Source organism: Oncorhynchus tshawytscha, linkage group LG28 (assembly GCF_018296145.1).
Source record: "Oncorhynchus tshawytscha isolate Ot180627B linkage group LG28, Otsh_v2.0, whole genome shotgun sequence".
Lineage (NCBI taxonomy): Eukaryota > Metazoa > Chordata > Actinopteri > Salmoniformes > Salmonidae > Oncorhynchus > Oncorhynchus tshawytscha.
The window spans coordinates 40,863,060-40,877,218 of NC_056456.1; the positions used below are offsets into that span (position 1 = coordinate 40,863,060).

Here is a 14,159-nt window from a genome sequence, read left to right on the forward strand (position 1 = left end):
AACTTCCGCGACGCATATAAGGCCCTGCCCCGCCCCCTTTCGGAAAAGCTGACCACGACTCCATTTTGTTGATCCCTGCCTACAGACAGAAACTAAAACAAGAAGCTCCCACGCTGAGGTCTGTCCAACGCTGGTCCGACCAAGCTGACTCCACACTCCAAGACTGCTTCCATCACGTGGACTGGGAGATGTTTCGTATTGCGTCAGACAACAACATTGACGAATACGCTGATACGGTGTGCGAGTTCATTAGAACGTGCGTTGAAGATGTCGTTCCCATAGCAACGATTAAAACATTCCCTAACCAGAAACCGTGGATTGATGGCAGCATTCGTGTGAAACTGAAGGCACGAACCACTGCTTTTAATCAGGGCAAGGTGTCTGGTAACATGACTGAATACAAACAGTGCAGCTATTCCTCCGCAAGGCTATCAAACAAGCTAAGCGCCAGTACAGAGACAAAGTAGAATCTCAATTCAACGGCTCAGACACAAGAGGTATGTGGCAGGGTCTACAGTCAATCACGGACTACAGGAAGAAACCCAGCCCAGTCACGGACCAGGATGTCTTGCTCCCAGGCAGACTAAATAACTTTTTGCCCGCTTTGAGGACAATACAGTGCCACTGACACGGCCTGCAACGGAATCATGCGGTCTCTCCTTCACTGCAGCCGAAGTGAGTAAGACATTTAAACGTGTTAACCCTCGCAAGGCTGCAGGCCCAGACGGCATCCCCAGCCGCGCCTCAGAGCATGCGCAGACCAGCTGGCCGGTGTGTTTACGGACATATTCAACCAATCCCTATACCAGTCTGCTGTTCCCACATGCTTCAAGAGGGCCACCATTGTTCCTGTTCCCAAGAAAGCTAAGGTAACTGAGCTAAACGACTACCGCCCGTAGCACTCACATCCGTCATCATGAAGTGCTTTGAGAGACTAGTCAAGGACCATATCACCTCCACCCTACCTGACACCCTTGACCCACTCCAATTTGCTTACCGCCCAAATAGGTCCACAGACGATGCAATCTCAACCACACTGCACACTGCCCTAACCCATCTGGACAAGAGGAATACCTATGTGAGAATGCTGTTCATCGACTACAGCTCGGCATTCAACACCATAGTACCCTCCAAGCTCGTCATCAAGCTCGAGACCCTGGGTCTCGACCCCGCCCTGTGCAACTGGGTACTGGACTTCCTGACGGGCCGCCCCAGGTGGTGAGGGTAGGCAACAACATCTCCTCCCGCTGATCCTCAACACTGGGGCCCCACAAGGGTGCGTTCTGAGCCCCCTCCTGTACTCCCTGTTCACCCACGACTGCGTGGCCATGCACGCCTCCAACTCAATCATCAAGTTTGCGGACGACACAACAGTGGTAGGCTTGATTACCAACAACGACGAGACGGCCTACAGGGAGGAGGTGAGGGCCCTCGGAGTGTGGTGTCAGGAAAATAACCTCACACTCAACGTCAACAAAACTAAGGAGATGATTGTGGACTTCAGGAAACAGCAGAGGGAACACCCCCCATCCACATCGATGGAACAGTAGTGGAGAGGGTAGCAAGTTTTAAGTTCCTCGGCATACACATCACAGACAAACTGAATTGGTCCACTCACACAGACAGCATCGTGAGGAAGGCGCAGCAGCGCCTCTTCAACCTCAGGAGGCTGAAGAAATTCGGCTTGTCACCAAAAGCACTCACAAACTTCTACAGATGCACAATCGAGAGCATCCTGGCGGGCTGTATCACCGCCTGGTATGGCAACTGCACCGCCCTCAACCGTAAGGCTCTCCAGAGGGTAGTGAGGTCTGCACAACGCATCACCGGGGGCAAACTACCTGCCCTCCAGGACACCTACACCACCCGATGCTACAGGAAGGCCATAAAGATCATCAAGGACATCAACCACCCGAGCCACTGCCTGTTCACCCCGCTGTCATCCAGAAGGCGAGGTCAGTACAGGTGCATCAAAGCTGGGACCGAGAGACTGAAAAACAGCTTCTATCTCAAGGCCATCAGACTGTTAAACAGCCACCACTAACATTGAGTGGCTACTGCCAACACACTGTCAATGACACTGACTCTACTCCAGCCACTTTAATCATGGGAATTGATGGGAAATTATGTAAATATATCACTAGCCACTTTAAACAATGCTACCTTATATAATGTTACTTACCCTACATTGTTCATCTCATATGCATACGTTGATACTGTACTCTATATCATCGACTGCATCCTTATGTAATACATGTATCACTAGCCACTTTAACTATGCCACTTGGTTTACATACTTATCTCATATGTATATACTGTACTCGATATCATCTACTGTATCTTGCCTATGCTGCTCTGTACCATCACTCATTCATATATCCTTATGTACATATTCTTATCCCCTTACACTGTGTATAAGACAGTAGTTTTTTTTTTTTGGAATTGTTAGTTAGATTACTTGCTCGTTATTACTGCATTGTCGGAACTAGAAGCACAAGCATTTCGCTACACTCGCATTAACATCTGCTAACCATGTGTATGTGACAAATAAAATTTGATTTGATTTGATTTGATTTGAGAGAGAGTAGAAGGGATATAATGGGAGGGAGAGAGAGTAGAAGGGAGAGAGAGTGGAAGGGATAGAATGGGAGGGAGAGAGAGTAGAAGGAAGAGAGAGTAGAAGGGAGAGAGAGTGGAAGGGAGAGAGAGTGGAAGGGAGAGAGAGTAGAAGGGAGAGAGTGTGGAAGGGAGAGAGTGTGGACGGGAGAGAGAGTGGAAGGGAGAGAGAGTGGAAGGGAGAGAGAGTGGGCGGGAGAGAGAGTGGAAGGGAGAGAGAGTAGAAGGGAGAGAGAGTGGAAGGGAGAGAGAGTGGACGGGAGAGAGTGTGGAAGGGATATAATGGGAGGGAGAGAGAGTAGAAGGGAGAGAGAGTGGAAGGGATATAATGGGAGGGAGAGAGAGTAGAAGGGAGAGAGAGTGGACGGGAGAGAGAGTGGACGGGAGAGAGTGTGGACGGGAGAGAGAGTGGAAGGGAGAGAGAGTGGAAGGGAGAGAGTGTGGACGGGAGAGAGAGAGTGTGGACGGGAGAGAGAGTGTGGAAGGGAGAGAGTGTGGAAGGGAGAGAGAGTGGACGGGAGAGAGAGTGGAAAGGAGAGAGAGTGTGGACGGGAGAGAGAGTGGAAAGGAGAGAGAGATTGAGGGAGTGAGAGATGAAAAATGACAGAGAGGGAGAGCGAAAGTAAGAGAGAAGGTGTGATTGACCTGGACATGGAGATGCCTGCTGGGTGGTTGTCTGGTCTCAAGTGTTTCCCAGGTTTGACATCCAACTGAATACAGACTGATTATAGATACATGTTTCTATCTGATATTATCATGTATCTCTGTTTCTGCCTGTTTCTGCCTGTTCCTATCTGATATTATCATGTATCTGTTTCTGCCTGTTTCTGCCTGTTCCTATCTGATATTATCATATATCTCTGTTTCTGCCTGTTTCTGCCTGTTGCTCTCTGATATTATCATATATCTCTGTTTCTGCCTGTTCCTATCTGATATTATCATGTATCTCTGTTTCTGCCTGTTTCTGCCTGTTGCTCTCTGATATTATCATATATCTCTGTTTCTGCCTGTTCCTATCTGATATTATCATATATCTCTGTTTCTGCCTGTTCCTATCTGATATTATCATATATCTCTGTTTCTGCCTGTTCCTATCTGATATTATCATGTATATGATGTTATCATGTATCTCTGTCTATGAAACAGGATTCTGCAGTCATTTATCTACCCAACAGTAATATCATATCAAGATATCCTTCAATTAATACTAGAATGGTTGTAGGTATGAAGTCATCATTTCAGGGGATGTACTGAGAAACTACTGTAAATGTAACAAAGAGTCTTCATCGACACGGCCGACTGACTTCCCTGTTTTCCCCCTCTCCCCTCCCTCTCCTCATTCCTCTTCTCCCAGGTTGATTGACAAGCCCGCCGTCTAATCAAATCGAATCGTCGACCATGATTGCAACAGGGGGCCTCCTGCGTATGAACCGGGACTCCCAGCACTCTAAGAACCAAGCTGAGAACAAGAGGAAGAGGAAACAAGCCAAGAGAAAGAAGAACGATGTAGTTGTGGTGGGAAGCATGATGTACTTCAATACCCATCATGCTCTGTACTACAATACCCATGATGCTTTGTATATTGCATCTAGTTTAGAACGATGTGGTGGTGGGTAGCATGATGGACTACAATACCCATGATGCTTTGTATATTGCATCTAGTTTAGAACGATGTGGTGGTGGTGGGTAGCATGATGGACTACAATACCCATCATGCTCTGTACTACAGTACCCATGATGCTTTGTATATTGCATCAGGTTTAGAACGATGTGGTGGTGGTGGGTAGCATGATGGACTACAGTACCCATGATGCTTTGTATATTGCATCTAGTTTAGAACGATGTGTTGGTGGGGGGTAGCATGATGGACTACAGTACCCATGATGCTTTGTATATTGCATCTAGTTTAGAACGATGTGGTGGTGGTGGGTAGCATGATGGACTACAGTACCCATGATGCTTTGTATATTGCATCAGGTTTAGAACGATGTGGTGGTGGTGGGTAGCATGATGGACTACAGTACCCATGATGCTTTGTGTATTGCATCAGGTTTAGAACGATGTGGTGGTGGTGGGTAGCATGTTGGACTACAGTACCCATGATGCTTTGTGTATTGCATCAGGTTTAGAACGATGTGGTGGTGGTGGGTAGCATGATGGACTACAGTACCCATGATGCTTTGTATATTGCATCAGGTTTAGAACGATGTGGTGGTGGTGGGTAGCATGATGGACTACAGTACCCATGATGCTTTGTGTATTGCATCAGGTTTAGAACGACGTGTTGGTGGTGGCTAGCATGATGGACTACAGTACCCATGATGCTTTGTATATTACATCTACTTTAGAACGATGTGTTGGTGGTGGGTAGCATGATGGACTACAATACCCATCATGCTCTGTACTACAGTACCCATGATGCTTTGTATATTGCATCTAGTTTAGAACGATGTGTTGGTGGTGGGTAGCATGATGGACTACAATACCCATCATGCTCTGTACTACAGTACCCATGATGCTTTGTATATTGCATCAGGTTTAGAACGATGTGGTGGTGGTGGGTAGCATGATGGACTACAGTACCCATGATGCTTTGTATATTGCATCTAGTTTAGAACGATGTGTTGGTGGTGGGTAGCATGATGGACTACAGTACCCATGATGCTTTGTGTATTGCATCAGGTTTAGAACGATGTGTTGGTGGTGGGTAGCATGATGGACTACAGTACCCATGATGCTTTGTGTATTGCATCAGGTTTAGAACGATGTGGTGGTGGTGGGTAGCATGTTGGACTACAGTACCCATGATGCTTTGTGTATTGCATCAGGTTTAGAACGATGTGGTGGTGGTGGGTAGCATGTTGGACTACAGTACCCATGATGCTTTGTGTATTGCATCAGGTTTAGAACGATGTGGTAGCATGATGGACTAAACTGGAGAAGTGAAAATCTTCTTTAGCTTTTTATTTTCTCGATTTCAAAAGACACAAACTAGATTCGAGCCAATGCGTAGTTCAGCACAACGCGACCCGATGACGTGTTTCTGCGCATGAGCTTAGCTAGCTCACTTCACCAAGACATCGCCTACAAGTGTGATCAGGGATTTCTATAGGAGAAGCAGTTTCTAGGCATCTTCATACTTAACCATCTTTGACAATGTGGTGGTGGCTGGTCGCATGGTGTACTAAACTACATTACCCATAATGCTTGGCGTATTAAGAATTCAGCCATAGCAGAAGAATTATACAGTTGTTTGAAGTACAGTAGACCAATATAGCTACTACCATAGGTGTCAAAGCTGTGTGCTGGAAAACCTTGGTAGAGCATGGGTGAAGATAGGGAAACTCATTTTAATTCCCTGGCTTTTTTCATCTTTTATCCAGACTCACTTCTCAGTTCTGACTTAAAAACAAGAGCTGTGTTGGAATACCCATACTACAATACTGTATACCACATATTAATGAGTATATATCTGTAAACTATTAGTTCATTTTAGTGTACAGTAAATGAACGGTATCCTTTCAGTTGAGCGTACTAGAACTTCGCCTGTCTACCGGAAGTTGATGCTGTTGCTATGCAACATCTTGCTAGCTTGTTAGCATAACAAATGACGAGCTAAAAATGTTACGATTTCGAGTGTGTTCAGAAATTCAATCTGGGGTGCCAGAGTGCACTTTGGGCGTTTGTAAATCCAGAGCGTTTCACTATCTGAGCATTCAGAGCACACACTGATACTGGACGCATTCAAAGGCAGTCTGGCACCCAAGCTGGCTCACTGGCTCACTGGCTCACTGGCTCACTGGCTCACTGGCTCACTGGCTCACTGGCTCACTGGCTCACTGGCTCACTGGCTCACTGGCTCACTGGCTCACTGGCTCACTGGCTCACTGGCTCACTGGCTCACTCTGACCATTTTACTCGCCCTAGCAGAGCTGGTTAGGCTGTTTTCGTGTTATCAAATCAAATCCAATGTTATTTGTCACATGCACCAAATACAACAGGTGTTGTAGACCTTACAGTGAAATGGTGAATACAACAGGTGTAGGTAGACCTCACAGTGAAATGCTGAATACAACAGGTGTAGTAGACCTTACAGTGAAATGCTGAATACAACAGGTGTAGTAGACCTTACAGTGAAATGGTGAATACAACAGGTGTAGGTAGACCTCACAGTGAAATGCTGAATACAACAGGTGTAGTAGACCTTACAGTGAAATGCTGAATACAACAGGTGTAGTAGACCTTACATTGAAATGCTGAATACAACAGGTGTAGTAGACCTTACAGTGAAATGCTGAATACAACAGGTGTAGTAGTCCTTACAGTGAAATGCTGAATACAACAGGTGTAGTAGACCTTACAGTGAAATACTGAATACAACAGGTGTAGTAGACCTTACAGTGAAATGCTGAATACAACAGGTGTAGTAGACCTTACATTGAAATGCTGAATACAACAGGTGTAGTAGACCTTACAGTGAAATGCTGAATACAACAGGTGTAGTAGTCCTTACAGTGAAATGCTGAATACAACAGGTGTAGTAGACCTTACAGTGAAATGCTGAATACAACAGGTGTAGTAGACCTTACAGTGAAATGCTGAATACAACAGGTGTAGTAGACCTTACAGTGAAATGCTGAATACAACAGGTGTAGTAGACCTCACAGTGAAATGCTGAATACAACAGGTGTAGTAGACCTTACAGTGAAATGCTGAATACAACAGGTGTAGTAGACCTCACAGTGAAATGCTGAATACAACAGGTGTAGTAGACCTCACAGTGAAATGCTGAATACAACAGGTGTAGTAGACCTTACATTGAAATGCTGAATACAACAGGTGTAGTAGACCTTACATTGAAATGCTGAATACAACAGGTGTAGTAGACCTTACAGTGAAATGCTGAATACAACAGGTGTAGTAGTCCTTACAGTGAAATGCTGAATACAACAGGTGTAGTAGACCTTACAGTGAAATGCTGAATACAACAGGTGTAGTAGACCTTACAGTGAAATGCTGAATACAACAGGTGTAGTAGACCTTACAGTGAAATGCTGAATACAACAGGTGTAGTAGACCTCACAGTGAAATGCTGAATACAACAGGTGTAGTAGACCTTACAGTGAAATGCTGAATACAACAGGTGTAGTAGACCTCACAGTGAAATGCTGAATACAACAGGTGTAGTAGACCTCACAGTGAAATGCTGAATACAACAGGTGTAGTAGACCTCACAGTGAAATGCTGAATACAACAGGTGTAGTAGACCTTACAGTGAAATGCTGAATACAACAGGTGTAGTAGACCTTACAGTGAAATGCTGAATACAACAGGTGTAGTAGACCTCACAGTGAAATGCTGAATACAACAGGTGTAGTAGACCTTACAGTGAAATGCTGAATACAACAGGTGTAGTAGACCTTACAGTGAAATGCTGAATACAACAGGTGTAGTAGACCTTACAGTGAAATGCTGAATACAACAGGTGTAGTAGACCTTACAGTGAAATGCTGAATACAACAGGTGTAGTAGACCTCACAGTGAAATGCTGAATACAACAGGTGTAGTAGACCTCACAGTGAAATGCTGAATACAACAGGTGTAGTAGACCTTACAGTGAAATGCTGAATACAACAGGTGTAGTAGACCTCACAGTGAAATGCTGAATACAACAGGTGTAGTAGACCTCACAGTGAAATGCTGAATACAACAGGTGTAGTAGACCTTACAGTGAAATGCTGAATACAACAGGTGTAGTAGACCTTACAGTGAAATGCTGAATACAACAGGTGTAGTAGACCTTACAGTGAAATACTGAATACAACAGGTGTAGGTAGACCTTACATTGAAATGCTGAATACAACAGGTGTAGTAGACCTTACAGTGAAATGCTGAATACAACAGGTGTAGTAGACCTTACAGTGAAATACTGAATACAACAGGTGTAGGTAGACCTCACAGTGAAATGCTTCCTTACAAGCCCTGGTACATACTGCTGTAATGCTATGTGGTCCATAAGGATAGAGTAGCTAACATACTGCTGTAATGCTATGTGGTCCATAAGGCTATAGTAGCTAACATACTGGTACATACTGCTGTAATGCTACGTGGTCCATAAGGATAGAGTAGCTAACATACTGGTACATACTGCTGTAATGCTATGTGGTCCATAAGGATAGAGTAGCTAACATACTGGTACATACTGCTGTAATGCTATGTGGTCCATAAGGATAGAGTAGCTAACATACTGCTGTAATGCTATGTGGTCCATAAGGATAGAGTAGCTAACATACTGGTACATACTGCTGTAATGCTATGTGGTCCATAAGGATAGAGTAGCTAACATACTGGTACATACTGCTGTAATGCTATGTGTTCCATAAGGATAGAGTAGCTAACATACTGCTGTAATGCTATGTGGTCCATAAGGATAGAGTAGCTAACGTACTGGTACATACTGCTGTAATGCTATGTGGTCCATAAGGATAGAGTAGCTAACGTACTGGTACATACTGCTGTAATGCTATGTGGTCCATAAGGATAGAGTAGCTAACATACTGGTACATACTGCTGTAATGCTATGTGGTCCATAAGGATAGAGTAGCTAACATACTGGTACATACTGCTGTAATGCTATGTGGTCCATAAGGATAGAGTAGCTAACATACTGGTACATACTGCTGTAATGCTATGTGGTCCATAAGGATAGAGTAGCTAACATACTGGTACATACTGCTGTAATGCTATGTGGTCCATAAGGATAGAGTAGCTAACATACTGGTACATACTGCTGTAATGCTATGTGGTCCATACGGATAGAGTAGCTAACATACTGGTACATACTGCTGTAATGCTATGTGGTCCATAAGGATAGAGTAGCTAACATACTGGTACATACTGCTGTAATGCTATGTGGTCCATAAGGATAGAGTAGCTAACATACTGGTACATACTGCTGTAATGCTATGTGGTCCATAAGGATAGAGTAGCTAACATACTGGTACATACTGCTGTAATGCTATGTGGTCCATAAGGATAGAGTAGCTAACATACTGGTACATACTGCTGTAATGCTATGTGGTCCATAAGGATAGAGTAGCTAACATACTGGTACATACTGCTGTAATGCTATGTGGTCCATAAGGATAGAGTAGCTAACATACTGGTACATACTGCTGTAATGCTATGTGGTCCATAAGGATAGAGTAGCTAACATACTGGTACATACTGCTGTAATGCTATGTGGTCCATAAGGATAGAGTAGCTAACATACTGGTACATACTGCTGTAATGCTATGTGGTCCATAAGGATAGAGTAGCTAACGTACTGGTACATACTGCTGTAATGCTATGTGGTCCATAAGGATAGAGTAGCTAACATACTGGTACATACTGCTGTAATGCTATGTGGTCCATACGGATAGAGTAGCTAACATACTGGTACATACTGCTGTAATGCTATGTGGTCCATAAGGATAGAGTAGCTAACAAATTGTCAGCCAACATAACGTGTAACGTAACTGATTTGAATTACTTTATTACATTGCTCAACATTTTCTTAACATTTTGTCATAATTAGTTAAAGCAATGAATTTGTATCCGCTTCTCGTCGGACTTCGGCTGCATATTTTCCGCCATTTTCTGAAGAAATGCATTATGGGCCCTTAAAAGCACGGAAATAGTGTCCACTGCTTGTACACGTCATATTTTGGCAAATTTAGTACGACATCCGGGAACTTTTGGCATACTAACTATATCCATACTATGACCAATAAGCACACGACATACCCAATTCACCTCACAAATAGTACAGCTAGTATGAGAATGCAAAACACAGCTCTAGTTTCTGTGTTAAAATCTATGTTTATCCTAGAAAATACATTCCTGAACTCTATTATAATGATGTCATGTCTGTCTCCTTACGAATCCAGGTGAAGGGGAAACTCAACCTGTGTTCCCCGCCTGGGCTGGTGGCCACGGTGGGACTGGTGGTGTTGATGGTTGGGATAGCCATGGCTGTACTGGGCTACTGGCCACATGAAGGCCACAGCCAGGGGAAGGTATCCGGGGTATCACCAGGGGAGGAGCGGAGAGACAACGGCAGGATGAGCTACTCCAAGAGCCCCCTGGTGTCTGTCACCTGGAGCAATAACAAGGATAACAACACAGCCAACCAGACTGTTGGGGAGTTGACCAACCAGACTGTTGGGGAGTTGACCAACCAGACTGTTGGGGAGTTGACCAACCAGACTGTTGGGGAGTTGACCAACCAGACTGTTGGGGAGTTGACCAACCAGACTGTTGAGGAGTTGACCAACCAGACTGTTGAGGAGTTGACCAACCAGACTGTTGGGGAGTTGACCAACCAGACTGTTGAGGAGTTGACCAACCAGACTGTTGAGGAGTTGACCAACCAGACCGTAGGGGAGTTGACCAACCTGACTGTTGAGGAGTTGACCAACCAGACTGTTGAGGAGTTGACCAACCTGACTGTTGAGGAGTTGACCAACCTGACTGTTGAGGAGTTGACCAACCTGACTGTTGAGGAGTTGACCAACCTGACTGTTGAGGAGTTGACCAACCAGACTGTTGAGGAGTTGACCAACCAGACTGTTGAGGAGTTGACCAACCAGACTGTTGAGGAGTTTACCAACCAGACTGTAGGGGAGTTGACCAACCAGACCGTTGAGGAGTTGACCAACCAGACTGTTGAGGAGTTGACCAACCAGACCGTTGAGGAGTTGACCAACCAGACGAGTGTCGAGTTGACGAGCCAGACTAGTGTTGTTGTCAATGGAAGTTTATCTGTACTTGTATCTGGTAATGGTAGTGTACTTGTATCTGGTAATGGTAGTGTACTTGTATCGGTACCTACCCCTCCTCCTCCTATACCCTCAGGTAGGTTATTTTTTACTAAGATATTTTTACTTACAAAACATTCATCAGGTTGTTCATTCTGTCTACTTTGCAAAGATCCTCTCGCTCTTATCTTGGTCAGGTCATTATTGTAAAAGAAAATGTGTTCTCAGTGACTAAGTTGCTTAAATAAGGGGTAGTCATTTTTCTCCCCCCTCCATCTTCTTCCCATCCTTCAGGTGGGTTGCTCTCTGACTTCTTGGACAACTATCTGTCCTCAGACCACCTGAAGGTGTTCGGGCCCTTAGTCATGGGGATAGGCATATTTATCTTCATCTGTGCAAACGCTGTGCTTCACGAGAACAGAGACCAGAAGACCAAAGTCATCAACCTTAGAGATATCTACTCCACGGTCATCGACCTCCACAGCACACGGACCAAGGAATACTCTCCGAGTAACGGACTGGTCAACTACGTGCAGTCCAGAGGTAGTGTTGAATTACAGTGGCAAGAGAAAAAAAAGGGGTTCTACCTGGAACCATAAAGGGTTCTACCTGGAACCATAAAGGGTTCTTCCTGGAACCATAAAGGGTTCTACCTGGAACCATAAAGGGTTCTACCTGGAACCATAAAGGGTTCTACCTGGAACCATAAAGGGTTCTACCTGGAACCAAAAAGGGTTCTACCTGGAACCAAAAAGGGTTCTTTAAAATGGTTCTCCTATGGGGAAAGTCGAAGAACCCTTTTAGATTATAGATAGCAGCTTATTTTCTAAGAGTGAATAGCTGTTGTTTTTATGGAATAATGTATAGAATTACAGTGGCAAGGAAAAGGTGTGTGAACCCTCAGGAATTACCTGGATTTCTGCATAAATATGACATAACATTTGATCTGATCTTCATCTAAGTCACAACAATAGACAAACACAGTCTGCTTAAACTAACAACACACAAATTATTGTTTTTTTATTGTCTATATTGAATACATAATTTAAACATTCACATTGTAGGTTGGAAAAAGTATGTGAACCCCCTAATGACTTCTCCAAAAGCTAATTGGAGTCAGGAGTCAACTAACCTGGAATCAATGAGACGAGATTGGAGATGTTGGTTAGAGCTGCCATGTCCCATAAAGAATACTCACAAAATTTGAATTTGCTATTCACAAGAAGCGTTGCCTGATGTGAACCATGCCTTGAAGAAAAGAGATCTCAGAAGACCTAAGATTGAGTTGTTGACTTGCATAAAGCTGGAAAGGGTTACAAAAGTATCTCTAAAAGTCAGTCCACGGTAAGGCAAATTGTCTATAAATGGAGAAAGTTCAGCACGGTTGCTACTCTCCCTAGGAGAGGCTGTCCTGCAAAGATGACTGCAGGATCACAGCGCAGAATTCTCAATGAGGTTAAGAAGAATCCTAGAGTGTCAGCTAAAGACTTACAGAAATCTCTGGAACATGCTAACATCTCTGTTGACGAGTCTCCGATACGTAAAACACTAAACAAGAATGGTGTTCATGGGAGGACACCACGGAAGAAGCCACTGCTGTCCAAAAACAACATTGCTGCACGTCTGAAGTTTGCAAAGGAGCACCTGGATGTTCCACAGCACTACTGGCAACATATTCTGTGGACAGATGAAACTACAGTTGAGTTGTTTGGAAGCAACATACATGTGTGTGTGGAGAAGAAAAAGGCCCAGCACACCAACATCAACCTCATCCCAACTGTAAAGTCTGGTGGAGGGAGTATCATGGTTTGGGGCTGCTTTGCTGCCTCGGGGTCTGGACAGCTTGCTATCATCAACAGAAAAATGAATTCCCAAGTTTATCAAGACATTTTGCAGGAGAATGTAAGGCTGTCCGCCTATTGAAGCTCAACAGAAGTTGGGTGATGCAACAGGACAACGACCCAAAAGACAGAAGTAACTCAATAAAAGAGTGGTTTGAACAGAAGAAAATACGCCTTCTGGAGTGGCCCAGTCAGTCCTGACCTCAAGAGAGCGGTTCACACCATCCCAAGAATATTGTGGAACTGAAACAGAATGGAAAGAGGAATGGTCCAAAATTCAGAAAACGTTTGGTTGAGGTTATTGCTGCCAAAGGAGGGTCAAATTGCTGCCAAGGGTTCACATACATTTCCCACCCTGCACTGTGAATGTTTACACGGTGTGTTCAATAAAGACATGAAAACATAGAATTGTTTGTGTGTTATTAGTTTAAGCAGACTCTGTTTGTCTATTTTTGTGACTTAGATGAAGATCAGATCACATTTTATGACCATTTTATGACAGAAATGCAGGTAATTCTAAAAGGTTCACATACCTTTTTTTCCCCCCTGTTTACTCAGGGTCTTTCAACCCCAGAAGAACGCTAGAGCTTGGTGGCAGATCCTGGCTTTCCAACACCGGGTCCGGCCACCAGGGGGAGTCCGTCAGCACTGAGCAGCAGTCCAGACGACCGTCGATTGCTGGGAGGCAGCGTAGCTGGTCTAGAGACAACCAGACATTCACAGACACTGTCTACAGTATCTACAGTGACCAGAAGTGCAGGTACTGTATATGATACAGTTTCTATAGCCTCGTTTGACAGTCCTGATCACGCGAGATCACTGTCTGTTTCTCTAGATGCGTGAAAAAAAAAATAGAATGTGACCTCGCATGATAAGGATGGTTGAACAAGCGTACATTGTA

General features: G+C 44.3%; 1 protein-coding gene across 1 annotated transcript in view; it reads left to right on the forward strand.

Annotated features, from left to right (window-relative positions):
- Positions 1-14,159, forward strand: part of LOC121841226 — a 28,365-nt gene that overhangs the window by 12,494 nt on the left and 1,712 nt on the right. Inside the window, exons 3-6 of the mRNA XM_042308319.1 lie at positions 3,971-4,131; positions 10,548-11,514; positions 11,712-11,960; positions 13,817-14,018. Coding sequence (XP_042164253.1) covers positions 4,015-4,131; positions 10,548-11,514; positions 11,712-11,960; positions 13,817-14,018 — 1,535 coding nt within the window. The 5' untranslated portion in view covers positions 3,971-4,014. The remainder of the gene's footprint in view (positions 1-3,970; positions 4,132-10,547; positions 11,515-11,711; positions 11,961-13,816; positions 14,019-14,159) is intronic.